The sequence below is a fragment of the Bos taurus genome, chromosome 25 (genome assembly GCF_002263795.3).
Source record: "Bos taurus isolate L1 Dominette 01449 registration number 42190680 breed Hereford chromosome 25, ARS-UCD2.0, whole genome shotgun sequence".
Taxonomy (NCBI): Eukaryota; Metazoa; Chordata; class Mammalia; order Artiodactyla; family Bovidae; genus Bos; species Bos taurus.
The window spans coordinates 33,604,486-33,632,446 of NC_037352.1; the positions used below are offsets into that span (position 1 = coordinate 33,604,486).

Here is a 27,961-nt window from a genome sequence, read left to right on the forward strand (position 1 = left end):
TCTTAGTTGTGGCACACAGGATCTTTAGTCTAGTTCCTGTGGGGATCTAGTTCCCCGACCAGGGGTCAAACCCAGGGTTCCTGCATTGGGAGCTTGGAGTCTTAGCCACTGGAGTGCCAGCAAGTCCCCAGGGTTATGCAATTTAATCAATCGTGCTTATGAAATGAAACCTCCATAAAAATCTCTAAATGAAGGAGTTCAGAGAGCTTCTGGGTTGGGGTACTGCAGGGAGTGGTGCACCAGGCGGGGGCATAGAAGCTCCGCATACCCCCTGCCCCCATACTTTGCCCTATGCGTCTCTTCCATTCACGTCTCCTGAGTTCTCTCCTTTACGAAGAACTGCAAAATATAAGAGCTTTCCTGAGTCCTGTGAGCCTTTCTAACAAATGATGGAACCTCAGTCAGGGGTCAAGGATCCCCCTGTTTATAGCCAGTCGGTCAGTACTTCCGTGTCTGAAGCGAAGGCAGGCTTGCGGGACCGAGCCCTTAACTTGTGGGATCTGACACTAACTCCGGGTAGACAATGTCAGAGCTGAATTGAATTGGAGGACACCCAGCTGGTATTGGAGAACTGGAGAAGACATCGCGCATTTGGTGTCAGCAGTGTTGTGAGTACAAACTGCCCACTGACAAATGGCAGCCGTCGGCATTTTTACAGACTCTTGGCGTAGCGGCTCTTCTTGGTGAAGCAGCAGCTCCGGGCTGGCCCCCCTCCCTCACTCTGCTCTGATGCCAGTGGCACATTCTGCTCCCCTAGCTGTTCACAACATACCAAGAGGCTGGGCTGCTTCTGCTCATGTTGCAAGGAGGGCAGCTGAGGCCCAGAGAGGGCAAACGGCTTGTGTAAGATGGCCCAGCCTCCCCCATGAGCCAACCTCCCGTCCTTGTGCCCTAAAGAGATGTCCCCATGGGGTCCAGAATGAGAATAAAGTGTCAGACAAGCTGTGTGGGAAGCTGCACCCCACAGTTTCTGATCAGCCAAAACAGTGAGCCTTTTCTTTTTTTGAAGGGTCATGCCTCGAAGCTTGTGGGATCCTAATTCCCCAATCAGGGATCAAACCCGGGCCCTTAATTCCCCAGGGAGCCTGTTTGGGTGGCTTTGATCTCTGGACTTCCGGGTCCTCAAGAAGAGGGGAGGGGGTTTCTCATGCCATATATATTTTATATTTTAGTATTTATTTGACAGCATGCAGGATTTTAGTTGTGGCATCTAGTTCCCTGACCAAGGATCAAACCCAGGCCCCTTGTACTGGAAGCCCAGAGTCTTAGCCACTGGTTCACCAAGGAGGTCCCTCTCATGCCGTCTTCTACTCCACTATCTCCTCTTGTTTCCTTTACTGTTTTGGAGGATTCCGCCCCCCCGCTGGTTTCAAAAGCAATACACAGGTATTACTTAAAAATTTATTGAGATTTACAAAATAAATGTCTCCATTACCCTACCCTCCACTAAAGACCACCAGTGTCATCATATGATACTTGTATGTCCAGACTTTTCTTCTTTTTTAATGTGTGTTTACTGTTGTTAATTTACTCAAATGGGATCACATTTCTCATTTCTTTTTTAATCAACATTGCATCTTTCCTTATTTCTACAGCTAGCATTACTATGGAAGCATTTTACAGGTATTAATTCACTAAATCCTCATGAAAACTATGAGAGACGGATCCTATTATTATCCCTGTTTTACACATGAGGTTGTTAACAGCTACATAGTATTTCATGGTAGAGATTTATCAGAATTTATTCATCCATTCTCTGGTTTCTCAGTATTATAAGCAGTGCTGCCCGGAACGTCTTTGTACATCTTTGCACACTTATGGAGATATTTCATAGGACAGATTCCTACAGTTGAACTTGTTGGGTCAAAGAGTACCAACATTTTTGATGTAGTAGATTTTGCCAAATAGTCCTGCAAAAATAGAATCCCATGTTATTGGTCTGCCAGCAGAAGAGGGGAAAAGCTTGTAATCTGGCCCATGGCATTCCTGCCTCCTCCTGGCCTGGAACAGTGTTCTCTGGCTGCCAAGGAAGCAGCCACAGTGCTGGATAAAGAAGTTTCTGGGCAGGGAATTCCCTGGCCAGCCAGTGATTAGGACTCCAAGCTCCCACTGCCGAGGACCTGGGTTCAGTCCCTGGTTGGGGAACTAAGATCCCACAAGCTTCAAGGTGCAGCCAAAAAGAAAAAGAAAATTTCTAGGCGGATAACCCCTTCCCTCCGATCCTGCCACAGGCCGCTGTTTTCCTCCCCGCTCTCCCCCAGCTGGCCCTGCACACCAGCCACCCGCTCCCTGCCCTACTAGGGGCTGCGTTCCTCTCCTCTCTACCATCCAGCTGTACTAGTGGGCCTTGCCTGGCCATCCAGTAGCTAAGACTCTGTGCTCCCAACACAGGGGTTCTATACCTGGGCGGGGAACTAGATCCCACATGCTGCAACTAAGACCTGGCACAGCCAAATAAAATTTTTTTAAAGTATAATAATATGACCTTACTTGTAATATCACTAACTGTAAATACAGAAGCAGAAATTCTGTAAGCAAGAAGTGTATTTTTGCCAAGGGAAGTGACTTTTTTCATTCCTCCTACGATGAGACTCATATATATATATATATATTTTTTTTTTAAGATTTATTTGTTTGACTGCGTTGGGTCTTAGTTGCAGCACACAGACTTAGTTGCCCCATGTAGTATCTTAGTTCCCTGGCCAAGGATTGAACCTGCATCTCCTGAAGGCAGGTTCTTAACCACGGGACCACCAGGGAAGTCTGAGACTCATATTTTTTGATAGAACAATTGAGTGCTTCTGATATGAAAAATCATTCAGTCCAACTTCCTCACTTTGATGGAATATTTATCATATTTATCAATTTTCCCTTCGTGACTTGCTCACCCATTTTTCAGATACAGAAACTGAGACCCAGATAGGGGAAATGACTTTCCAACTTGCCACCGGTTAGAGACCCAGCTAAGACTCCTCTTTCTCTCACCTACCTCTCCATCCTCTATTCCCTCAACTCACTCAGTGATTCCTCCTCCTGCCACTACCTAGATGCCCAGTCCATTCCCAGGCCAGGCAGGCTTCCATGAGGCTGCACATGCAAACTTAAGCTCTCTCTGTCTGTTTAAAATTTTTGTGGCCACGCCAGGATCCTAGTTGCATCATGCAGGATCTAGTTCCCTGACCAGGGATCAAATCCGGGCCCCCTGTATTGGGAGCACAGAGTCTTAACTACTAGACCTCCAGGTAAGTCCCTTAGTCTCTCTTTTCAAAAACTTGTAAGTTCAACATCCATATAAAAACTGTTCATAAGTGTCCAGTTCAGTGAATACTCACAATGAACACGCACGTTTCCTGAGCCCAGATAAAGAGACAAAATGTTAGTGGCCCCTTCTTGATCCCCTCTAGTGACCCCAAGGCTAAACCACAGCCTAACACCAGGGATTAGCCTCTTTTGGTAAGTGCATGCTAAGTCTGCTGAGTCAGTTGTGTCTGACTCTGCGACCCTATGGACTGTAGCCTGCCAGGCCCCTCGGGGATTCTCCAGGCAAGAATACTGGAGTGGGTTGCCATGTCCTCCTCCAGGAGATCTTTCTGACCCAGGGAACCTGCATCTCTTACGTCTCCTGCATTGGCAGGCGGGTTCTTTACCACTAGTGCCACCTGGGAAGACCAGCCTGTTTTGGAGCTTTATATAAACGAAGCCTTACAGCATCCACACTTCCACGTCAGGCTGCTTTTGCTCAGCATGTTGTCAGTGAGATTCATCCATATGGTTGCATTTGGTAGTAGAGTGTTCATCTCTTTGCTGTGTTAAGACTCTGTCATGTGTCTGCGCTGAGATATATTTATGCATTCGCCCGTTGATAAACATTTGCATTGTTTCCAGTACCAAGCTAATAAGGCTAATGCTGTTCTGAATAGTCTTGTACATGTCTTCTGGTGCACATATGTGCACATATCTGTGGAACTGCTGGGTCATAAGGTACACGGATGTTCAGCTCTGGTGGATACTGACTAATAGTTTTCCAGAATGATTGTGCCAAGTCACAGCGGTGGTGGCAGAGGAGGAGGTTCTGCACACACTGCATCCTCACCAACAATTGCTTGTCTTTTTAAAAATTATTTATTTATTTGTCTGCACCGGGTCTTAGTTGCAGCACGTGGGATCTTCGATCCTCATTTCAGCATGTGAGATCTTTCAGCTGCAGCATGCAAACTCTTAGTTACCGCACGTGGGATCCCTGACCAGGGACCAGACCTGGGCCCCCTGCATTGGGAGCGTAGACCACCAGGGAAGTCCCTGTTAGTCCTTTTCATTTGAGAAATTGGGTATTTGGGAGTCAGGCTTCCCCCATCAGATTGCCTGGGATTGAATCCCATTCTTTTTACTCGTGACCTTCAGCAAAGCCTGTTTTTCTTGTCTACAAAATGAGTTGAAAGTCATGGGACTGTTAGAAAGATACCCTAGACCAAGCAGTTTAGGCTCCATAAACATTAGCTATTTATGGTTAATTCTCGTAACAACCTCTGAATCACTTCCCTTTCCAGAGCCTGAGTTTCCCCTTCTGTAAAATGGCAATGAAAATACGAACACACTCACACACACACACAGTGGAGCAGATTACCAGTCAGTTAAATAATATATTAAATATATTTAAATATAAATTAAATATATTAAAGTACCTAATTTTTTTTCCTGAAATATAATACACTCATCGGGGCTTCCCAGGTGTGCTCGTGGCCATGCAGTGACCAGTGCAGGAGTCAGCTAGTGATGCAGGCCATGCAGTGATCAGCTAGTGCCAACGCAGGAGACATGAGACTCGGGTTCAATCCTTGAGTCAGGAAGACCTCCTCCTGGAGGAGGGCATGGCAACCCACTCCAGTGTTCTTGCCTAGAGTATCCATTGCCAGAGGAGCCTGGCAGGCTACGGTCCATGGGGTCACTAAGAGTCGGACACAACTGAAGAGACTTAGCACTCACGCATGTACCCTTTTTCACTGGCTCTTAGTATATTTATAAAGTTGTGCAAATATCACCACTGTCTAATTCTGGAATATTTTCAACACCTAGAGCTAAACCCTGTACCTGAAGTAGTCATTTTCCATTTTCCTACCCTATAGATATTAAAAGTGCCAGGGACCTCCCTGTTGGTCCAGTGGTTAAGATTCCATACTTCCGATGCGGGTGGTATGGGTTTGATCCCTGGTCAGGGAACTACGATCCCACCTCGAGGTGTGGCTAAAAATAAATAAATAAAAGTGCCAGATCTTTGCCTTTTTATGTTTTTTAACTAAGCGAACTACTTAGTGCTGGGACAGGCTCATCAGTTCAGTTCAGTTCAGTTCAGTCACTCAGTCGTGTCCAACTCTTTGCGACCCCATGAATCGCAGCACGCCAGGCTGGACAGGCTCATAATGTGCACTTAATAAATATTATCTATGTGTGTGGATGTGGATGGATGGATGGATGGATAGATAGGGAGAGCACATTTAGTCTAGATAGATATAAACTCATTCATTCAGCAAATACCCATTTCCACATTTGCACTGGAGAAGAATATGGTCCGTGGAGAGTGAGATGAGTCTTGCTTTCAGAGACGCTGCCATCTAGTGGGAAAGAGAGGCACATGCATGTGAACCCAGGGCCGAATGAAACTGCAGTTGCAGCTGAACAAGAGTTGTGGTAACTTGGGGAAGACGCCGGAGTGGCACTTCTGGGATGGGTGAGCTTTGGGTGGCAGCCTCACAGGTGAAGGAACCTGGACTTCTCAAGTCAGATCTGGCTCTGTCTTTTCTCCGCTGGGGACCTTGAGCGACTGCTTCCCGTCTCCAAGCCTGTCTCTTCAACTGTAAAATGAACATAGTGACACCTAACTTCAGTAGGTTGGAGATGATGTTTCAAAAGTGTTGGACACAGGGACTCCCCTGGCAGTCCAGTGGTTAGTACTCTGAGCTTTCACTGCCGAGGGTGCGGGTTCAGTCCCTGGTCTGGAACTAAGATCCCACAGGCCACGTGACACAGCCAAAAAGAAAACTCCTTTTAAACAGTCAACAGATAGGTTGGAGGAGACTAGACAAGGTGAATGAGGCATATATCCAAGGCCGCAGCAAGGTTAAGGCATTAGAACACTTTTTAAGTTTTAGTAATTGATACACACATTTTTTAAAATTGAAGATGTCATCATGGGAGAAGTCAGAATTTGTGGACTACATTTTTTAAATTCAAATAAATGAATTTTTAAATTTTTTTTCCCAAAATTCATTTGGGTAACTGTTTTGTATTTTGGGAGTCAAGTTGGTTTTTGGTTTTTTACTTGAAGCATAATTGATTTACAGTTTGTATTAGATTGTTAGGTGTACAGCAAAGTGATTGAGTTACACACACACACACACACGGGCTTCCGAGGTGGCTTAGAAGTAAAGAATCTCCCTGCCAGTGCAAGAGGTTTGGGTTCGATCCCTGGGTCGGGAAGATCCCCTGGAGAAGGAAATGGCAACCCATTCCAGTATTCTGCATGGGAGATCCCATGGAGAGAAGCCTGGTGGGCTACAGTCCATGGGGTTGCAAAAGAGTCGGACAGGACTTAGCAACTAAACAACAATAAAATATACATATACATACGCACATATATTCTTTTTCAGATTCCTTTCTGATACAGGTTATTACAAGATAATGAATATAGCTCTCCATGCTATCAAGTAGGGTCTCATTTATTGTGGACTTCCTTTTATTTCCTGCAGTGTTGTTTTGTTTTGAATTATGTGCAGAGAGATTATATTTTCGGTGTTCAGGCCTCAGGAAGACAGAGATGGGGTACAGGTGCCTGTGGAGAGCCAACTAATGTCTAGGCAAAGAGAGAGGCATGAAGTAAAGGAGATAACCCACCTTAGTGAGAACTAGCTCAGAAGAAAGCTTCTTTTCTGGGCTATGCTGTGTAGCATGGAGGATCTTAGTTCCCCGACCAGGGATTGAACTGCAGTGGCAGCATGGAGTCTTAACTACTGGCCCACCAGGGAAGCCCCCAGGGGAAAGTCTTTTGAGCCACAGAACACTACTCTTAGATTTTCTCCTGGGACAGGAGGTTGGAGGAGCATGGGAGTGTGAGCTGGAATGGTGATAGCAGGGACTTAGAACCAAGAGTGGTTCAAGTTGCAGGACCCTAAGACATCACTGAATTCAACTTCCCCATTCCAGGTGGCTCAATGAGTAAAGAAAGTGAAAGTCACTCAGTCGTATCCAGCTCTGCAACCCCATGGACTACACAGTCCATGGATTCTCTGGGCCAGAATACTGGAGTGGGTAGCCTTTCCCTTCTCCAGGGGATCCCCTGTCTTAGGGTCCTGGAACTTGAAACACTCTTGGTTCTAAGTCCCTGCTATCCTGCAATGCAGAAGACACAGGAGACCCAGGTTCGATCTCTGGGTTGGGAAGATCCCCTCCTCTCTAGATCCCCTAGTGAGTTTCATGCATGGCAACTCACTCCAGTATTCTTGCCTGGAGAATCCCATGGACTGAGGAGCCTGGCAGGCTATAGTCAATGGGGTCACAAGGAGTCGGACACGATTGAAGTGAATGAGCAATACACTGAGCACATTTTACAGACAGATTCTCCGTAAGACACAGACTTGCCCAGGGTCATTCATGGAATTAGTGGCAGAGAAGGATCAATTCAGATGTCTGTTTTAGCTCAGTCAGTAAAGAATCTGCCTGCAATACAGGAGACCCAGGTTTGATCCCTGGGTCGGGAAGATCCCCTGGAGAAGGAAATGGCAACCCACTCCGGTATTCTTGCCTGGAGAATCCCATGGACAGAGGAGCCTGGTGGGCTACAGTCCATAGCGTCACAAAGAGTTGGACATGACTGAGCGACTAAATCACCACCTGAAGCGAGGAGGCTCCAAGGGAGAGGAGGCCCTGCTTCCCACCCCTAGCCCCACAGTGTGTCCCCCAAGTCCCTGGGTGCCCAGTGTGGGGGTTCAGATACTCCAGGACACAGTTTCGCCTCAGGGCCCAGAGGCCAGAGGAGAAGTCAGACAGGCACATGAAGGATAATTCACTGAGCCAAGGATTCCAAAAGGACCATTTAGAGATGGCCCTCTCTCCAGAGGAGGGCAGGCTGAGGTGGGCACGTGAGGACCCACCTCCCCAGAATTTGGGAGAGGTGGGTAGGGAGAATCCACTTCCTGCAGAGAGCAGCAGGGAGGAAGTGGTGCAGGGTCGCTGGGGCTCCTGGGAACATGTGGTGACTGGCAGGGACAGAGGGAACCTGTCCAGGGGACGTGGTGGGTGGAAGGGCTGGCCTGTGACCAGCCTGGGTAACCATTTCAGCACCTGAAGCGGTCCCAGTGGCCCTCAGGGCACTGCCATTTGCTCAGGGAGCTGTGTGACCCTGCCATGGGCTGGAAGAAAGTGTGTGGGGAGCCTTGTCCAAGCCTTCAGCCCCCAACTGACCACATCCTCCCTTGGTCTGCCTGTGACTTAACATAGACCACACCCTCCGCAAAGTCAAGGGAGGTTAACATTTGCCTCCAGCCCTCACCGACTGCCTCGCCACCACTGCCAGCAGAGACGGCCCTGGGTGTTTCCTTGCCTGTGGATTCTGGTGGCCCCTCTGATGTGGGGTAAGAACCCACCCTGAAGGTTGTTAGAGGCGCCAGTGAGGTGACAGGTGTGAAATGCCTCAGACCAAACGGCCTAGTTTGTCTCTTCTGGGTGAGAACAGGGCCTTTAGAAACGAGAACACAAGCTGGACCACAGGGTCTGTGAGAGGAGGGGGCCCAGACCGATGGGCTGCCTAGGGGGTGTTCAGCGGAGGGTGACCACGGCTCTCCTTTCCCCTTCACCACTGGTACGGACCCCGCGTGTCCAGGCAGGATTCACACTCGGGTAAACCACTCAGGACCTCTGGGCAGGTGCAGTGATGGTTACAATGATAACTGGAGGTATCCGGACTTTCCTGTGGGTCAGGCCACGCAACACTTGGTGCTTTCAGCTGTGTGAAGCACGGAGAGGGAGTGAATATGAGCCGGGAGGTCAGAGAGGGCAGGGGGTGAGTTAGATGAGAGGACTCACGGGAGGGCGAACCGGGGAGCAGGGATCCCTGGCACCGACGACTTTCTGGCTCAGGCGTGAACGACTCTTCTTGAGAGCCCTTTTGGTGACGTAGGGGCGGTTCCACCAGGACTCCAGGTGGTCATAACATAAGGAAGGACGGGAGAGGAGATAAGAGACCCCCTCCTGACCAAACTCTAGACCTGCGGGAGCTCTGACCCGGCGTCCTCACACCTGGCGTATTGACTGTTAATATAAGCCCGCCCCGTCTGCTCCCGCGCGGCCCGAGGCCCCGCCCCCTCCAGCGACCTATCGCGGCTGGAGGGCGGGGCTATGCTAACAAGCGGCGGGCGGGCATATGCTAATGAGCCGGTCTGGCCACACGGGTTGCGCCTGCTGCTGACCCGAGCCCAGGCTAGGCGGCGGCGGCGATGACCATGGCCGGGGCGCTGGCGGGTCTGGTCGCGGGCTTGCAAGGCCCGCGGGTCGTCCCCAGCCCGGATTCGGACTCAGACACAGACTCGGAGGACCCGAATACCCGGCGCAGCGCGGGTGGGCTGCTTCGCTCGCAGGTCATCCACAGCGGTCACTTCATGGTGTCGTCGCCGCACAGCGACTCACTGACCCGGCGGCGCGACCAGGAAGGGTCCCTGGGGCACGCCGACTTCGGGCCGCGCAGCATCGACCCCACACTCACCCGCCTGTTCGAGTGCATGAGCCTGGCCTACAGGTGAGGGCGGCTCCGGAGCCGACAGCCTCGGCCCTCCACGGCGGGACCTCGCTCTGGGGCTCCCGGCCAACCCACTCGGCCCCAAGCCTTGGTCCGGCTGTTCTCAGAGACTCGGGCCACATCCTGGATCCCTTCTTCTCCTCCACCCCGGAGTGTCTCTGATCCCGCCCTTTCCACTTGGCCCCCCGACTTGCATCCCTCCCGGGTTCCCATTTCTCTCCACCAAGACTCCCTCCGTAGGGCAGGGACCTCCTGCCCTCCGCCTCGACCTCCGGAGGCCCCGCTCCGGCCCCTCTCTCCTAGTCCTGACCCCTCCGCCCCCAAAGAATGCCAACAGGGCATCCCTCGCACTCCCAGGACCCTAGGCGGTCCTAACATGCCACCGTTCACCCCGGGGGTCACTCCACCCGACCACCTGCAGCCTTCTGCTCCCAATACAGAAGCCCCTGCCCTGGCCGACTCTTCTTGCACCCGCGCGATACTCCTCGCGCCTTGGTTGTCCCAGTTCACAGCCAACGTCGATTGAAACCCAGTCTCACGTCCACCCTGCACCCCTCGATTGCGGGACAATTAACCTGTTCTTAACCTCCTGGGTCGAGGGTGGCGGGAAGAGAGTGCCTGGGGAGGACCCAGGAGGCGCTCCCTCGCAGTTTCCCAGCGGGGTCCGGCAGGGGGTGATACAGGCTGCGCAGGGCTGGTCCCGGGGAACCGGGGTCTGGGAGGGGGGTGTCTGGGATCGCCTCCCCTAGTCGCCGCGCGAGGTTCTGCGCCTAATATTGCCTAGGACCCCTGCTCGGCGCGTCGCAGAGCACGCCGGCCGCGCCCGGCCCCAGTTCCACGCCTGTGTCCCAAGGGAGGGCGCGAACCAGGGTCCTGGCTCGGTGCCCCGGAGCAAAGTTCCCCGGAGCGGAGGGACCAGGATAAATTATCAACCGAAAACCCGTAGGAGAGAAAGGGGGATCGGCCGGCCTTGATCTTTTCTCTGTGCAAATATTCCTCTTCCTCTACGGCGCCTCCTCCTCTTCTGAGAACTGCTGGCTAGAGACGGCACTGACTGGGAGCCGGGGAGCAGGGGTGGGGATTACGGGGGAGTGTTGCCCACCCCCTGCTGCGGCTCCCAGCCTGGACCCCATTGGCTGGACGCTTTGTAACCTTGGCCCACACGCTCTGGCCTCGGGCCCAGGTCATGTTGCAATATGATCGCCCAGAGAGCAAGACCTGTGTGGAAAGTTCAAATTCCCATCCCATTCCTCCCTCCCCTCCTCGGACATCACGGGACTTCAGGGGACAGGGCATCTAAGGTCACGGGACACCGGATGTGGGGTCCAGCCAGGGGGAGCACCTGCTCCCAGGGTCCTCCAGGGTCCCCTTTTCCCACCCATTCCCAACTTATGCTTCTTGCTTTATACCACACACTGCTCTGCCTGGGCTGGCTCAGGCCCACCCCCCGACCCCCCCCCCATCACAGACCATGGGTGACCCAAAGGGGAGATTCAGGGGAGAAGGCCAGGCAGGGGACAGAGTCCACTCCCAGAACCACCCCCACTAGGAGGCTGATGACACTGTTGTGACCCCAGTTAGGGGAAGCTGGGGTAGGGAGATTTGGGCTTTCTCCCTAAACACCAAGAATATTCCATCTCTGTGGCTGGCCCTGAGTGGGGGCCTAAGGAGTAGGGATGGGAGTGGCTCAGTACCAGAGGACTCTTGAATTCTCCCATTTGGCAGAGGGAAAAACTGAGAGTCAGACACGGACAGTGTTTTTAGCCCGTAAAGACTTCTAATTATAGGGGTTCCTTGGAGGGGAGAGCAGTGATGAAGCTGGGGTGTCCCAAGAGAGAAAATAGATGGGGAGGGACAGCAAGGCAGGGGGGCCAGGGGTGCTGGGTGGAACTGGTCAGTTTGACCCCGAGGGACAGCCTGAGGACGTCTGGTCAGCTCTCACCCTCAGCAGGGCCGTGTGGGCAGAGAGAGGCTCGCTCTCATGGGCAGGAGCCCCGTGTTGCACGGTTCTGTGGGTGGCAGTCTCAGGGAGGCAAGTTCTGAAAGTTCTGAGAAAATACCTGTTCATGGTCAGAGCTGGCTGGCTAAGGAAAGAATGGCCTCAGGGATGAGTGAGAACAAACAGGACGTTATCAGGGAAAACTCTAAAGGAATTTCTGCAAGGTACACACGTGGGGTGAGGGGTGGAGTTCTGCATTTTCGTCTTCTCATTCCCTAAATTCCCAGAATTTCTATTGGTCATAAAAAATCCTTTGAACTCTGGCCACAGGCTCTTTGCTCCAGGCTGGGCCCCTCTCCTCCCCTCCCAGCCAAATCCTTTCCTCCTGGGCTTGGATGTCACTGTCTCACCTCCCCGAGCCCTGCCTGGCCACAGACACTACAACCCCAGTGGGGAAGTGGCAGAGGGAGGGAGGCAGGTGGGGGATGGGGGCGGGCACTGGGTGATCAGAGTGGGCTGGGAGGTTGCTGGGATACAGGCTGGGGCCACAAACTCAGGAATACCCCCCCAGGTGCCACAAAAGAAGCTGGCCCGGGAGGTATCAGAGTGCCCCCTCTGTCTGTCTCCCTACTGGACAGATGGTGTTTACCTAACTTAGGAGGGATGGGGGTGGGCAGTCAGAAGGCTGGGTGCTTGGGCCATGTACCCTATTTGGGTAATGAGGCCTGTTGTGCCCTGGGGTAGCGGTCCCCCCACCCCACCCCAAAGCAAACACAGGAGCTGGGAGACCAGAGAGCAGAGGGGACCCAGTGACTCAGGTACTCAAGGGGCTGTAGGAGCCAGCCTGCCAGAGAGGCCCCCAGAGAGGGCAGGCCCGGTCTTCTGGAAGACTAAGCCTTGGGGCCTCAGCCTTCCATGTGAGCAAGAGAAGGTGGGCCAGAGGGGACTCATATATTACCCTAGCTGGTGAACCATGAGGAAGGAGGGAAAAGGGAAGAGGGAGGGACCAGCAGGGGTCCTAAGACCCTGAACATCTTGACCTCCTAGGCCTGCTCCTTGGGGGTGGCAGACTTGGCCTGCGACCATCAGGACCCTGAGAGTCAAGCCCCTCACCTGGTGGAGCCCAGTCCATCCTGTGGATTTGATTGACTACCTGGGTCAGGGTCAGGGTCTCAGCCCCTGCCCATCACTCCACCATCCTAGCTGCCTTCCTTTGGGCCCTGGTGGCGGTCATGTTGCGCATACTCTGGGAAACAGTACCTTCCAGCTCAGTCCAGGTTGCCATGCGGGGGTTTTGGGCTGGGCAGACACCAGACAGGCAGCGAAAAGGCAGTGGCTGGCTGCCTGGAGGTCGCCTGTGGTGAACCCGTTCCCTCTGTACTCAGACAAACCCTACCCACCCCCCGGGGGCTCAGGGGGCCAGTGAGATGGATGGAGAAAAAAAACACAGGGCCTGAGTGAGATTCCACCACGTGTCCTTGGGCACGTCCCCTTTACTTCCTGACCCTCAGTTTTCTTCAGTAAGAAATGGACAGACGTTGTCATTCCGAGGACTGAGCTCAGAAACAGGTCTCAGCAGGTCTCGCCAGAGGAACACAGAGGCCTGGAGTGGGGCCTGGGATAATATTTTAAAGGTAGTCATTTCAGGCAGGTAAGAGTGAGGGGCAGGATTTGGGGGTGGTCCCTCACATGGCCCACCATAGATGAGTGCCCCAGGGCCCAGGAAGAGAGTGGAGCCCACCACCCCCTTCAACTTTCCACACCTGCACCCTGACCCAGCCCTCTCCCTCTGACAGTGGCAAGCTGGTTTCTCCCAAGTGGAAGAATTTCAAAGGCCTCAAGCTGCTGTGCCGGGACAAGATCCGCCTCAACAACGCCATCTGGAGGGCCTGGTACATCCAGTGTGAGTGGGCACCACGGGCCCGGCAGGAGGGCTGACGCGGGGGCTGCCCTGGGCACCCTCAACACCGGCTCCAGCAGAGCACCTCGGGGGAGACTGGGGTCCCCAGCATAAGTACCCCTCGACAGCTTCTAAACTCAGAGGGTCACGGGGGACATGTCTGTCCCGAAGGGTGCTCCCCACTGTGAAGCTGGGCACAGCAGGAGTCACCCCTTAGAAGTCCTAAAGTGGGCTGAGATGGGGGAACAGTTGAAAGCCCATTCTGCACCCCATTAGTGTAGTCAGGCACCTCAAATGCCAGGGTAGAAAGAAGCGTTCAGCACTATCTGGGCCAATCGCAAAGGGGAAACTCAGATCCTGGTGGGTCTCCACCAGCTATCCCGTGAGGTCCTTAGGTGCCCGCTCTGCCATCGAGATTTGAGGGGAGGGAGCCCAGAGAGGCCACGTGGTCGAGTGGAAGGGACTCTGGTTTCAGAGTCACCCAGGGCTGGTTTCCCACCCAATCTCTGGCCCTTGCTGGCTGTGTGACTGCAGGCAAGTTGTCTGACCTCTCTGAACCCATTTCCTCATCTATAAAAGGAGGCCAAGAGTCCTAACTTTCATGGCTGGCATGGGGGTCACAGGTATGAACAGGCCTGGCACAAAGCTGGAGCTTAATAAATGATGGTTGAACCTGATGTACCCTTGAGGAAGTCATGGTCATTCATTTGGGGATGCAAAATCCACCCATCCCCGATGGCAGGGCAGCAGAGGCTGAGAGGCCGGTCAATCCCGTGCTGGACCTTGTCCAGCTCAGTAAGGTCCTCCTGCAGGATCGAAGGCTGTGCTGAGCTGGGAACACACAGCCCACAAGGGCTCACCCATGTATTCTCTGTACTGGCCCCACTGGGTTCCATTCAAGCAGAGAAAAGGAGTGGTTTTTTTTGTTGTTTTGTTTTGTTTTTTGGTTTCTATTTGCCTTATGTGCCTGGCAGGTTCATAAATCATCTTACTTAAGGCTTCCAAGCAACCTTGGGAGACAGGTTATTATTACCCCCATTTTATGGATGAGCAGGTGAGGCCCAGAAGGCGAGTGACTTGTTCAGGGTGTAGGTGCTTAGTTGCTCAGTCGTGTCCGACTCTTTGCCACCCCATGGACTGTAGCCCGCCAGGCTCCTCTGTCCATGGGGATTCTCCAGGCATGAATACTGACGTGTTCGGGGTGACGGAGCATAAAAGGAGCAGAGCTATGACTGGCTGTGAGTTCAGGGCTCTCCAGCTCAGCCCAATGCCCCTTCCACTGCTCCCAGCTGACTGGCTTCCAGTGAGAATGTTCAGGACAGGCCCTGCCCAAACCAGGAAGCTGGTGGGCTAGGGGGAGAAGGAGTCTCTAACTTCCCTCACCACCCCATGCCATCCTGAGGTTGTCCCCTCTAGGCTTTCCCTCCAAAGCAGGATGGGATGCAAACCCTTCTCTCTCTGCAGAAGGAATTTCTGACGCCAGGCAGGGGTCCTCACCCAGACTATGGCACAAGCTGATGGAAGGACCCCGAGTTCCGAGTCAGGGCAGTTGAGTCAAGTTCTCGCACGTCCTAGCTCTGGGACCTTGGGCAAGGCCCTCGCCTCCCCCAGCTGGAGCTTGCTCATCTGTACAGTGGGAATCATAATACACCCTCTTGCTCGGGCTTGCTGTGGGTTTTCAGCAAGACAGATGATCACAGGGCCTGACACACACAAGGGCTCCCTTCAGGTGAATGCTGGGATTGATTACTATTATTGTGATAATAACCACAGCACACAGCAGGCCTGAAACCCAGTATCAGGACTCCTCCTTCCTGAGCCCGGAAGGTTTGAAAGTGGGCTTCAGGAAACGTGGAGGAGTGGGTTTGCTGGGAGGCTGCCTGGCTCCTCCCCTTCACACCTGCCTCCTTTGGGCAGGCTCTGGGCCTCTGAGCTCCCTTCTTTTTCCACAAAATCCTTTTTCCATAAATCGTCGTATTACCTCTGAGCTCCCAGGGCCTCTCCTGGGCAGACCTGCCACCCTGCTTTAGCTCTTGTGATGTGTGTGCTTTCCTTGTCTCTCCCCATAAGCTGGGAGGTTCATCCCTGATTCCTCCATGGGTCCCTTGTCCCAGCACAGGTGCAAGGGGCTAGGAGGCCGCACGAACCGATGAATTTACCATTGTTAGGTAAAGCATGCCCCAGCCCTAGGAAGTCACACGATCCCTGCCCTTCCATCCAGAGCACAGGGTCACCGGGTTGGGGAGGGCAGAGCCTGACCAGGCCTGCTCAGCGCTGACTCTCTGTGGACCCTGGACAAGCCCGATCTTTCCTGGCTCATATCCTCAACGATGAAGCCAGGAGCAGAGACCCTGAGATCCTCCTTGCTCTCATCCCCGGGAGTTCACACAACCAAGGGCCCTCCCTTTGCTTTCTGTTCAAGCCGAGCTTAGCAACTGGGACAACTCCCATCCCCACTCCCACAGGGATAGTCTTGGAGAATGTCCTTTAGGACAGAACTTTGTAAATGATGCTGAAGTTCCCAAGAAATTCCCTGGTCAGGTGGCACCCCCTCCTCTGTGTCAGAGGAAGCTGGCTGTGGGTTGAAGCAGGATGGGCCCCACGGACACCCCAGAAGTCCTCTTTGTTAAGATTGCCAGGAAAAGTCACTTCATCATGGGGTGGGGTCGGGGGGGGCGGGTTCCAGGGTTCTAAAGGCCTGCTGTTTGCCAAGTTCTGTGCCAGATGCAAGGATTTGGGGCTAAAGGGCACTGCCCCTGCTTTCACTCCCAGCAGAGAGGCCAGCATGCAGAGAGATGGCCGAGGCAGGGCGGAGAGTGAGGCAGGTGGGACCGAGGGGTTGTTTCAGATGAAGAAAGGCTTCCCAGAAGAGAGAGTGTCCTGAGCTATCCTGATGGGGGCATAGATGTGGGTAGATGAAGCAAAGGAGGGAAGGGAAAGGCATTCTGCATAGAATAAAACCACAGGGCTGCTGGGGCAGGGGGTGGGGTGGGTGTCTGGCTTCCAGGCGGGGCCTGTGAAGGAGATAGAAAGGCAGGAGAAGCAGCGGGGCCAGTCACAGGGGCTTGGGAGTCAGGCTAGGGGGCGTGGACTTTATCTAGGAGGTTCAGGGAACCATGGAGGCTTTTAGGCCTGTACTGCCAGTGAGGTAGGAAGAACTGACCTGGCCACAGAGGAGGGTGAACTGGAGAGGGTGAGGCTGGAGTCAGGGAGGCCTAGGTGAGAAATGACACCAGACCAGGGGGTGACAGAGAGCATATGGAGGGGAGGGGATGGTGGAAGCAATGTCACACATCCTTGAGGCTGAGAGGGTCAGTCCATGGATTAGATGGGGACGCTGGGAGGTGATGGGAGGTTGGGTCACTGGGAGGCCAGGTGGGCAGTCCAGAGGAGGCTCTGGCTTGGCAGGGAAGTCCCCAAACATCTGAGAGGGATGTTTTGAGACAGTCTAGTGGAGGTTCCCCCAGGCAGCTGGAAGATGAGTCTGAAGCTGCAAAGGAGCAGGATGTCAGAGGTTGGGGTGGGGCTGGCAGCAGGGCCAGTGAAAAGTGGTCAGGGAGACAGGAGAACAGAGGGAAGTCTCCTGGGGCCTGGGGAGGAGGAGGGGGTTGCCCTGAAGCCAAGGTCAAGGAGCATGGGGCTGGGGAGGGCCAGAGCCTTGAGTTCAGGAGCAGGGTCAGCGGGGTGAGTGTGGGAAGAGATGCTGGGGTATAGGAGTGCCCATGCCACTGGGAGACGTGGAAGTGGAGGTGGCGAGTGACAGCTCTTCCAGAGTTTGGGAGGAAAGCCAAAGGGAAGGTTTGAGAGGTAAAGGAGAGCCTGGCACTTGTTTATTGGCCAAATAGGAGCTTGGGGAGAGATCAAGGCTGGAGACAGGGATGGGAGAGGAGGAGGCGGAGAAAGGGCTCAGGCAGATGGCCTAAAGTGGAGCAGGGATGGTTCTCTGAGATGGGAATGGGCACCTTGAGGCAGGGACCAAGGCTCTGGACCTTTAGCCAGCCAGCCTGACCAAGACCTTCTCTGGACAATTCATTCCCTGTGGCCCCACAGTTCCCACTCAGCAAGCATTGCCTGCACACCTCCTAAGCTCTCAAAGGAGCAGATGGCGCGTGGGAAGTTTGTGTCACAGGGTCTCATAGAAAAGGGAGATCTGGGAGGGCCAGAGCAGCCTGGAAGCCTTCCTGGAGGAGGTGGCACTTAATCTGAGCATGGAAGGCCTGGCAGGATTTCATAGTGTGGCAGATGAGGGAGCTGGGCACCCCTGACCTGGCCCCCTTCTCTCAGATGTGGAGCGGAGGAAGAGCCCCGTGTGTGGCTTCGTGACCCCCCTGCAGGGGCCTGAGGCTGATGAGCACCGGAAACCGCAGGTAGCCGAGACCAACTGGACCAATCACCTGCCGCCCTGCCGAACCGGGCCCCCTCCTGCCCATCACTCCTTGTGCTGAGCGGGAGGGGACTGGGCCAGAGGGAGACTGGGGTGAGGGTGGGGTCAGTGCTACCCCCGCACTGAGGCCCCTTCTCGGCCCTCCCCAGGCCGTCGTCTTGGAGGGAAATTACTGGAAGCGGCGCATCGAGGTGGTGATGCGCGAGTACCACAAGTGGCGCATCTACTACAAGAAGCGGGTCAGTGGGCGCGGCGGGGAAGACCCTTTCCCTTGCCACCGCGTCGCTTGCAAGAGCCCTGGGGGAACGCCCTCCTCCCACACACCCTGCACCACCCACCTCCCACCGGCCCTCCACTAAGACCCAGGCCGACAGTGCCACCGCGTGGCCACAGGACCTCCTCGCAGCCTCCTTAACGCCAAAGAGCTCCTGAGGGGCCGCGAGGGATCTGGTGTATCTGAGGGGGAGCCCGAGAGTAGGGGAGGCCTTGGCCGGGAGGGATGGATGGGGGCAGAGGGTTCAGTGTCCCCCTCTGTGTGTTCCCGCAGCTCCGTAAGTCCAGTCGGGAAGGGGATCTCCTTGCCCCAAAGCAGGTGGGTGCTCCCTGGACCCAGAGGATGGACGGTTGCCCTTGGGTGGGCTAGGCAGTGGCAGTGGGATGCGGGAGGGAGGGCAGGGGAGTGGCGTCGCTGCTGTCCTGTGGTTGGTGAATCGACCTCTTCTTCCCATGGGAGGGCAGCCTTGGAGTGCAGTAGTGGGAAGACCCCAAGACTTCTGGTTGACTAAGCAAAGTGGTGGGGAGGCATGGGAGAACAGAGGGCTGTAAGAACCGGGGTCCCAGGTAGGGGAAAATGCAGGAGGAAGGAGGGGACCCTTAGCTTTTTGGCAAGCCCATCTCAGTCTATCTCCTGGGGAGAGTTGTCAGAGGCCAGTGCGGTGACCCTAGCCTTTCAGGCAGCAAATTTGAGTCCACCAGAGAGAGGAGAGGAGAGTAGAGCAGCCTGTCTAGATGGCTGATCACCCCCTCCCCTCAGGCAGGGGGCAACCTGGAAGACCCAGGGGCAGTAGGAGAGCCCTGGGTCTCCAGGCCTGTAAGGAATGGGGTGGTGGTGGTGGGGTCTCCTGGGGCTGCTGACGGCTCTGTCTCCCCAGGCGGAAGTGGGGTGGCAGCCACCGGAGCGATGGTGCGAGCAGCTCTTCACCAGCGTGGTACCCGTGCTGCTGGGGGGCCCAGAGGAGGAGCCCAGCGGGCGCCAGCTTCTGGATCTCAATTGCTTTCTGTCTGACATCTCTGACACACTCTTCACCATGACGCAGCCCACCCCCACACCCCTGCAGCTGCCCCCCGAGGATGGTGAGGGCCTGCACCAGGGAAGGGAGGCCTGAAGGGATCCAGGCAGCCAGGGGCAGATGGCCAGGCATGGGTACCTCCACCCTGCCCAATGCTCCTGACATCATCCCTGCCCCCTTCCAGCCTACGTGGGCAATGCTGACATGATCCAGCCAGACCTGACGCCGCTGCAGCCCAGCCTGGATGACTTCATGGAGATCTCAGGTGGGCCAGGCCCCGCCCCCTGGGTGGGCGGCCACAGATCAGTGGTAGGAAGGCCCCAGTATGACTGAGACTTCAGGCTGGTCCCAGGCCCCTCTGAAAGGGTAGATGATCTGGGTGATTTCTGAGGGATCTTCCTGGTCTCCCTTTGTCTGGGCCTTGGGATACAGCCAGAGTAGCCTCCTGTGAGATCAGGGTACCTGGCGGGGGACAGGGGATCAGGTCCATTGAAGCCACAAGCTCTGGGGAGTTCACAGGAAAGCATGGACTCTCTCAAGGGAGAGAAGGGCTTTGATCCCTCTCCTTTGTTTGAGCCTGTTTATTCGTATTTATATAACTCATTTTTAAGAACTATTTATTAAAGAACATTTCAAGCATCCACACAGGTAGGGAGAGAGAATCCCCATGGAACCCTCACCAACATCAACATTTATCAACTCTTGGCCATTCTTTCATCTAGAGCTCACCCACTTCTCTCCTCCTATGTAATTTTTTTTTTTTAATCCCAGGAATCTTATCTTATAAAGCATTCTTTAAAGTAGCCCTTTGCCCTACCTCCCTCTCCTGAGCCCCAGGGCCACCGGGCACTGGTGTCTCGTGTCCCTCCAGAGACATCCCGCCTGTACAGCACACGTGGACAAATGTCTCTTGGTCTTCACGGCAGCTTTCTTCCCACTTTGTTTTCTTCACTCAGCTTTCAGCCTTGGAGACTGCTCCCGATGGTCACACGCTTAGGGGACTCTGGGGCCCAACCTGTTTCAGCCGAGGCCTTGGGGACACAAAAGGGGTTCCTGGCATAAAGGCTTGGCTTTGGTGACCGCTCCACTCTTTCCTGACTGGCGGGGTCCTCGGCCTGTCAGTTGAGAGGTGGAGGCCCATGGGGCGGGGACAAGGGAATGAGGAACCACCCCCACCCCTGCCTGGGGGCGGGGTGGGGGGCACTGCAGGGACTGCAGCCGTGTTGATGGCAGTGCCCTGGGAGCAGACCCGCCTGGGAGGGCAGTGGCCCCATCGGGGCCCACAGACTCCTGCCACAGGTAGGAGCCCAGCGGCCCCCACCCTGGGGCTCTGGGCAAAAATCTGAGCGTCGGATTAGGAAGTGCAGGGTGGCTGCGGGAGTGGGGTCTAGCTGGGGTGACCTGCCATAGGGGGCCTGGGTCATACAGGGAGCGTCCGGAGCACCAGGGCCTTCAGAGCTGCCGCTCTGACCCCCAAGAGCTCCTCACTTGAGAGGAAACCCAGGAAGGGAGCCATAACTCTCTGGAGGGAAGGGGCTTGGTGGGGGGTGTGGGGGGTGGCGCTCAGCCGGGGGATGGCAGGTCAGTGGAGGGGAACAGGCCAGGGAGGGCTCCCTGGGTGGCTTGGGGCTAGGAAGTGACTTCTGCCAACCTAGGTAGGGTGGGGACCGGCTATGGCCAGGGGACCCTGGTGACTCGGGCCGGGCTAAGCTTGCTGGTCTGTAAGCCCTGCCTGATTCTGGGGAGTGGGTGGCAGCTGTGAGGGGGAGCTGCTCTGAGACCCTGAGCATCCCCGTGGTCCCCGTGGGCCTGGGGGTGCGGGGTCTGTGGGCGTTCACCCTCCACCTCCTAGTCTTTCTGCTGAAGGGAGGCTGGAGAATCCTGATCTCGTGGCTGAGAAAGACACGCAGCCAAACACAGACACGAGCATGGGGCAGACATGTACACGCCAAGTCACACCAGGGCAGGTACACACAGGCTCAGACAGAGCAACCAATGGCAGGAGGCAGACAGGCAGACGCTACGTGAGACGGACACAGGCGGAACCAGCCGCCCAGCAACACCTGGGCCCCACCGTCCAGTAAGACGCACAAATAAGACCCCATTGGGCTCGCAGCTTGATGCCGGCTTATCCCACTCCTGGGTTTCCTTCAAGGGGCCCCTGGGAGAAAGCCTGACCGGCTGTCTTGGCCGGGGTGGCTGGGGCCAGTGGGGTCGCCTCTGACCAGACCAGGAGGCCTTGGGAGCTGGTGCAGACAGAAGGCTGCTCAGGGTCAGAGAAAGGTGCCCGGAAGGGAGCGGGTGGGCAGGCGGCGACCAGGCCCGGGATGTGGTTAGGCCGCGGACAGCTGCTTCCCAAAACCAGAATAGCCTGGGGCTTACACAACCCCCACCTCCAACAATCTGCCTCTCCCCCACCCCGCCAGCTCTTTCAGGCCTTCTGGCGCCCCCTCACCCCTGCCCCCGCTCTGAGCCCACCCTCTGACCCTGCTCAGACCCCTGTAGGCCTCTCACCCCCGACTCCTGGCCTCCACCCTTGGAGCCCTACCCACTGATCTTCCAACAGACCCAACTTGTCCCAGACCCACTGCCCTTCTGACCTCTCTCTCCCCCAACTCACTCCGTGACCTCCTGACACTCTGATGATGCCCTTCCTCATCGTAGACCTCCTCCCCTTGGGACCTCGCCCTCTCTCTCCCTGGCACTCTGTAATCACCCCCTCTTCCCCCAATACACTTTCTGTGTCCCCAGCAGGCGCAGACAAGGCCTGGGGCTCCCAGGTCTGGGGGTGTGGAATGGGTCCTCAGTTTGGGGACCAGTTTGGGGGCTCGGTGGGAGGGCTGCTTCCTGGGGTCCTGCTGACACCCCCACGCCCTTCCCCAGCTGTCTCCCACTCAGGCCCATCCCACTCAAGCCTCCGCCGCTGCTTCCCCTGAGTGAGACAGAAACTCTCCCAGTTTCACAATCTCCCCTGGAAGGCCCCCTTCTCTTGCCGGCCCCCACCCCACCGCCAACCCAGCCCGGGGACAGGGCCAGCCCGCTGCTTCCAGCCACGGCCTTAGCCCTGACGGCTGCCACCCTGTGCGTCTGAATTCCAGATTTCTTCACCAACTACCGCCCCCCACAGACGCCTACACCGTCAAACTTCCCAGAGCCCCACGGCTTCGGGCCCATGGCTGACCCCGTCCTCGGCAGTGGGATCCTGGGCTCGGAGGTGCCCCCTGCCTGCTCGGGCATGACCCACCTCTCAGGGCATAACCGCCTGCAGGTGAGCTCACCCGCCTCACCCCACCCTGCCCAGCTCACCTGCCCATGCCCAGGAGGCCTTCAGGGTACTTCCTGGGTATGTTCTTGGTCCATCAAGAGAGAATGGAGGCATGGTTCAGCTGGGGAGGAAAGACCCTCGTGAAGCAGGGCTGACAAGATGGTTAAGGGGGGGAGGCTGAGGACAGAGGAGCATGGGGCTGGGCTGCTTGTTGGAGGGCTTCCTGGAAGAGGGGGCAGTCCTGGGCTTTGTGAATGAGTCAGGTTTGAGCAGAAGAGACCAGTAGACGGTACGCCGGATATGAGGAGAAGCGTGAACTCATGGAGACGGAAGCTGGGCACATGCCTTTAGGAAGCTGTGACTCTTGTCAGTTTGGCTCAGGACCTCCAGGCCCAAATCCGGTGCTGCCCCCCGCCCCCCCTCCCCCCAATGCTAGGGTAGCTGCCTTTTTCCTCCATCATCAGACTTTCCCGGCACTGTCCTGGTTTGTTGTTTGGAGGTCTGTCTACTGGACTAGATGGTGGGCTCCTTGCTGGAAGCGCTCTGCTTCACTCACCACATCCTCACACGGCTACATTGCGTCTTCCCGTCCTGAGCACCGTTCATAAGCACATGCACAGCAGGCAAAGATGGTTGCCCAGTGATTGAACAAGTCGGTGAATGGATGAGTCTGTGAATGGGTGGGTGTGTTGGAGAATAGATCGCTGGGTTGTAGATGGGGGTAGATGCTTGTACAGTTGGTGTATATATAGCTAGGTGAGTGGTTGGTTGGGTGGATGTGCTGGTGGATGGATTCGTAAATGAATAAGTAGTTTTGTGGATCAATAAAGGGCTTCTCTGGCGGTTCAGATGGTAAAGAATCCACCTGCAATGCAGGAGACCCAGCTTCATTCCCTGGGAAGGGAAGATCCCCTGGAGGAGGGAATGGCCACCCACTCTAGTATTCTTTCCTGGAGAATCCCGTGGACAGAGGAGCCTGGTGGGTTTACCGTCCAGGGGGTTGCAAAGAGTTGGACACGACTGAGCGACAACCACGTGGTACATGGTGGATCAATAAATGGGCTGGTGGATGGATATGTAGCTGGTGGATAGATGGCGGGAAGTATAGGTGGTTGTATGGATTGGTGAATGGGTTAGTACCTGGAGGGCTGGTGGAAATATAGGTGGACAAGCTAGCTCATAGATGAGAGAATAAATAGGTGGATGGATGGATGGGTTGGTGGATGGACTGATAAATAATTTAGTGCATGAATGAGCAGGCAGAAAGATTGATGCTCTTTCTCGTGCTTAAATTTGTGTATAAATGCGCCCTACTCTTTCCCCTCATTAGATTGTAATGTCCCTGATGTGTGTGTCTGAGGCCAAGGACTATTCAACTCCCACAGTGCCCAATCCAGAGCTCAGCCAGGCAGGAGGCTTCCTGGGAGGCCCCCCAAAAGGCCAGCTCTCTCCCCTGCTCTTTGTCCCCCAACCAGGCTCGGAGCAGCTGCCCTGGCTCCCTGGACTCCAGCACCTACCTGAACTCTGATTTCCTCCTTCCTGAAGACCCCAAGCCCAAGCTCCCACCCACTCCTGCACCCCCACCCCTCCTCCAGTACCCTAGCCCTGCGAAGGGGCTGGGCTTGGAACCCTGTCCCCCGCCCCCCTTCCCTCCCATGGCCCCGCCGCCTGCTCTGCTGCAAGAAGAGCCCCTCTTCTCGCCCAGGTTCGCTTTCCCTGCCATCCCTCCTGCCCCGGGAGTGTCCGGGCTGTCTGCTCCCACGGCCTTCCCACCCACCCCGCAGCCTGGCCCAGGCCCCGCCCCCTTCCCCATAGACCTGCTACCCTCCGGCTATTCGGAGACCCCATTTGGGCCTCACTTCCTGGTACCCCAAGGCACGCGGCCCAGAGGCAAGCCCCCTGCCCCGACCCCCAGAGGGCGGAAGCCCGGCGCCCCCGCCGTGGCCCCTGCCACTGCCAGCCCCACTGCCACTGCCGGGAGCAACAACCCCTGCCTCACGCAGCTGCTGACAGCCGGTGAGTGGGGCCACCGGCGAGATGGGGACCCAGTGCAGACACCGAGAGCCTGTGGGATTAGAGGGTGGGGGGTGAGGGGCTGGCTCAGCCGGAGGTCCTGGGTCCTTAACCCTGAACCCGAAAGGGGTGTGGGCTATTAGGAAGGGAGGGGTGGGGCCTGGGAGATGATGGATGGGGCCCCCAGCATGCTGTCTGTGCACAGCCAAGCCTGAGCAAGCCCTGGAGCCACCGCTTGTGTCCAGCGCTCTCCTCCGGCCCCCAGGGTCACCGGTAAGACAGCGGGCACTGGGAGGTGGGACTGCACCCCAGGCCTTCACCCCGACTCTCTGCCCTTCTCCACCTCAGCAGGAGACTCTCCCCGAGTTCCCCTGCACCTTCTTTCCCCCGACCCCGGCCCCCACACCACCCCGACTGCCTCCGGGCTCGGCCACCCCGGCCCCTCCCAGGCCCCTGATTGTCCCCAAAGTGGAGCGGCTCTCGCCCCCAGCGCCCAGCGGTAAAGAGGGGTTGAAGGAGCTGGTGGGGGGGGGCGGTCTGCGGGATGGAAGGAGGGGAAGGGGGATGTAGGGGACGACATCTGGGGCCAGGATAAGAGGGACAGGGCCACAGGACTCTCTGCCCTGTGTGGGTCTGTCTGTGAGTCCATCTGTCCCCGGCACAGGTGGTGAGCGGCGGCTGTCTGCGGAGCTGACCTCGCTGCCGGGCCCGGGGGCCCTGAGCATCTGTATCTCTCCCCCACAACCCATGCTGAGCCGGGGCCGTCCAGACAGCAAGGTGGCACCCGTTCTTTCCCTAAGGTCTGTTTGCTCTACCCCAGGCCCTCCCGTGCTCCCTCCCAGGCTCACGCCGGCTCTCTTGCCTCTCCCCCAACCGCCAGACAGAAAACCGGCGCATCACACACATCTCTGCGGAGCAGAAGAGGCGTTTCAACATCAAGCTGGGCTTTGACACGCTGCACGGGCTGGTGAGCACACTCAGCACCCAGCCCAACCTCAAGGTGAGTGCCCAGGCCCCCCAGCCGCACGCGGACCCCCACCCACCCACCCAAGGCCAAACCCCCAGGCCCTCCACACACCCACTGGCCTCCGCCCCGCCCAGTGCCTCACCCCGGGGCCCCAGTACCCAAGGCCACCCTGGTTGGTGCCGCCGTAGATGAGCAAGGCCACCACGCTGCAGAAGACGGCCGAGTACATTGCCATGCTGCAGCAGGAGCGCGCGGCCAAGCAGGAGGAGGCCCAGCAGCTCCGGGACCAGATCGAGGAGCTCAATGCTGCCATTAAGTAGGTGGGGGCAGGGAGGGTGTGCAGGGCCAGCAGGGGGCCTGCTGCCTGACTCCCCGCCCTGACCCACCCCGTGCCCCCAGCCTGTGCCAGCAGCAGCTGCCTGCTACCGGGGTGCCCATCACACACCAGCGGTTCGACCAAATGCGAGACATGTTCGATGACTATGTCCGGACCCGCACGCTGCACAACTGGAAGTTCTGGGTAGTATCCTTACTGGGCCAGCAGTCCGGTGTGTGCTGCAGCCAGATCAAGCTGTACCTGATGCAGTACCTGCTCCCCAGGCCAGGCAGGGTCTCGGGGCTGCTCCTGGAGGAAGAGGCTCCAGTTCTACCCTCTCCTGCCAGCCCCCTGGCACCTTGGCCAGCAGCATTGCCTGGTGATGGGCTGGGAGTGGAGGGAAACTGAAGAGGAGCCACTGGGTGAGAGGACCACAGCCCTGCCCTCAGAAGGTCCTAGGGGCAGTTTGGGAGAACCCAGTACTGAAGAGGGTAGCCATTCCCTTCTCCAGGAGATCTTCCCCACCCAGGGCTTGAACCCAGGTCTCCTGTATGGCAGACACATTCTTTACCATCTGAGCCACCAGGGAAGGCCCAGACTCTGAGTTAGATGACTGGGGTGGACCCTCAGGAAGACTTCAAATCTCTCACTCCCTGACCTGGTCAAGCCCTTGACTGAGCCAGAGCAGGAAGCCCATGGATGGGGGCTAGCCCAGGGAAGGCCATGGGGGAGCTGGCGGAGGGAGCAGAGAGCTGCGGGAGGACCTCGGCAGACGGGAGGGCGGCTTCAGTAGGGGTCCTTGGGGTTCAAGGCTGGACAGTGGTTGGAGATCAGGGCTCCTGTGAAGTGGGTGAGGGTACCAGCCAGAGGCCAGGCCTGCTCCTTGACCTGGCTCCAGTTCAGCATTCTCATCCGGCCCCTGTTTGAGTCCTTCAACGGGATGGTGTCTACAGCAAGCCTGCAGAGCCTCCGCCAGACCTCCCTGGCATGGCTGGACCAGTATTGCTCCCTGCCTGCTCTCCGACCAAGTATGTGCCTGCCCGGCAGAGTGTCCAAGCCTCAGAGCAGGGGGCGGGGGGCCCACCCTGCTCAGACCGCAGTCCAGCCTGCCCTCAGTATAGCCTAGACTTTTGTCCATCCCCCACCACGCTCCGGGGTGGACCACTAGGACACCCGCAGACAGAGCTCCTAGGAGGGGCTGACTGACAGTCTTGCTAACTAGTTCCTCCCCTGATCCTTTTGTCTTTAGCATCCAAGTGTAGATTGACCCCTGACCCCCGAAAGTGTCTCTCCCTCTCTCTCTCTTTTCCCAGCTGTTCTGAACTCCCTACGTCAGCTGAGTACATCCACCAGCATCCTGACGGATCCAGACTGTATACCCGAGCAAGCCACACGGGCAGTCACAGAGGGCACCCTTGGCAAATCTTTATAGTGCTGGACAGACCCTGCTGCTCACTCAGCTACCCTGGGGCTACTTTCCGTCCTGCCCCGAGTCCTGGCTGTCAAGCAGGGTTCCTTCTCATCTCCCGGAAGCTGGGAAGAACCGTGTTCCAGTCCCTGTTCTACTATAGCAACTAATGCTGTGATCTGGGCGTGGGTGGTGGGGGTGGGGGGTTGCAGGGGCGGGTAAGAGGGGCTCTTCCTCCCTCTTTGGACCTCCAGTTTTCAGTCTGCAACATGGGGATGGGGAAGCTTCGAATGGAAGAGGATCTCAAAGCCTTGGCAGCTGTGGTGCTTGGGAGACTAACCTGGCAACTCATGGAGTTTGAAAGAGGGAAGGGGGCGATGCTTCCTTGTCACTCCCACCTGCTCCCCCACAGGTGGGGCCCCAGCCTGTGTTTCTAATCAGGGAAACAAAGGAAGTTCCTTCTCTGTGCTCCTCCGCTGGTAGGGGAAGAGGCCACAGGGTGATGTCCCCGGATGAAGCCAGGAAAGTCTGATCCCAGGAGAGAGTGGGCAGGGGGGTGACCAAACCAGGGCAGGTATCTGGTGTGTGTGTGTGTTTGTGTGTGTGTGTGTTTGTGTGTGTGTACGTGTGTGTATGTGTATTTTGTAAAGAATTCTTGATCAATAAAAACAGAAAGTGTCAGGGACTGTCAGTGTG

At 56.2% G+C, this 27,961-nt stretch overlaps 1 protein-coding gene and 1 long non-coding RNA gene across 5 annotated transcripts; one reads left to right on the forward strand and one right to left on the reverse strand.

The window, feature by feature from the left end:
* Positions 1-1,387: 1,387 nt before the first annotated feature.
* Positions 1,388-9,412, reverse strand: LOC101907369 (uncharacterized). 2 transcript variants are annotated; one of them, XR_003032658.2, is made up of 3 exons: positions 9,076-9,412; positions 5,533-5,849; positions 1,388-1,910 (listed from the first exon to the last, which is right to left on the reverse strand). It is a non-coding gene; the product is annotated as an uncharacterized lncRNA (long non-coding RNA). The 2 variants fall into 2 exon arrangements; XR_815513.4 differs by lacking the exon at positions 1,388-1,910 and having other exon boundaries at positions 4,621-5,849; positions 9,076-9,373.
* A 48-nt stretch (positions 9,413-9,460) lies between these two features.
* MLXIPL (MLX interacting protein like) lies at positions 9,461-27,950 on the forward strand. Of its 3 annotated transcripts, none has more exons than XM_005225242.5 (17): positions 9,461-9,784; positions 13,520-13,626; positions 17,908-17,990; positions 18,157-18,246; positions 18,555-18,599; positions 19,159-19,360; positions 19,481-19,561; positions 22,395-22,564; positions 24,037-24,577; positions 24,780-24,847; positions 24,926-25,073; positions 25,239-25,351; positions 25,455-25,574; positions 25,730-25,857; positions 25,941-26,064; positions 26,756-26,885; positions 27,171-27,950. In XM_005225242.5, the coding sequence occupies exons 1-17, from the start codon at positions 9,486-9,488 to the stop codon at positions 27,287-27,289; spliced, it is 2,568 nt and encodes an 855-aa protein (XP_005225299.2). In that variant the 5' UTR covers positions 9,461-9,485; the 3' UTR covers positions 27,290-27,950.
* Positions 27,951-27,961: the final 11 nt, after the last annotated feature.

Coding starts and splice junctions, on each gene's coding strand:
- MLXIPL (XM_005225241.5), top strand. CDS start 9,486: ATGACCATGGCCGGGGCGCTGGCGGGTCTGGTCGCGGGCTTGCAAGGC. Junction 18,600..19,158: donor ATCTCCTTGCCCCAAAGCAG/GTGGGTGCTCCC, acceptor CTGTCTCCCCAG/GCGGAAGTGGGGTGGCAGCC. Junction 25,074..25,238: donor CTCGCCCCCAGCGCCCAGCG/GTAAAGAGGGGT, acceptor TCCCCGGCACAG/GTGGTGAGCGGCGGCTGTCT.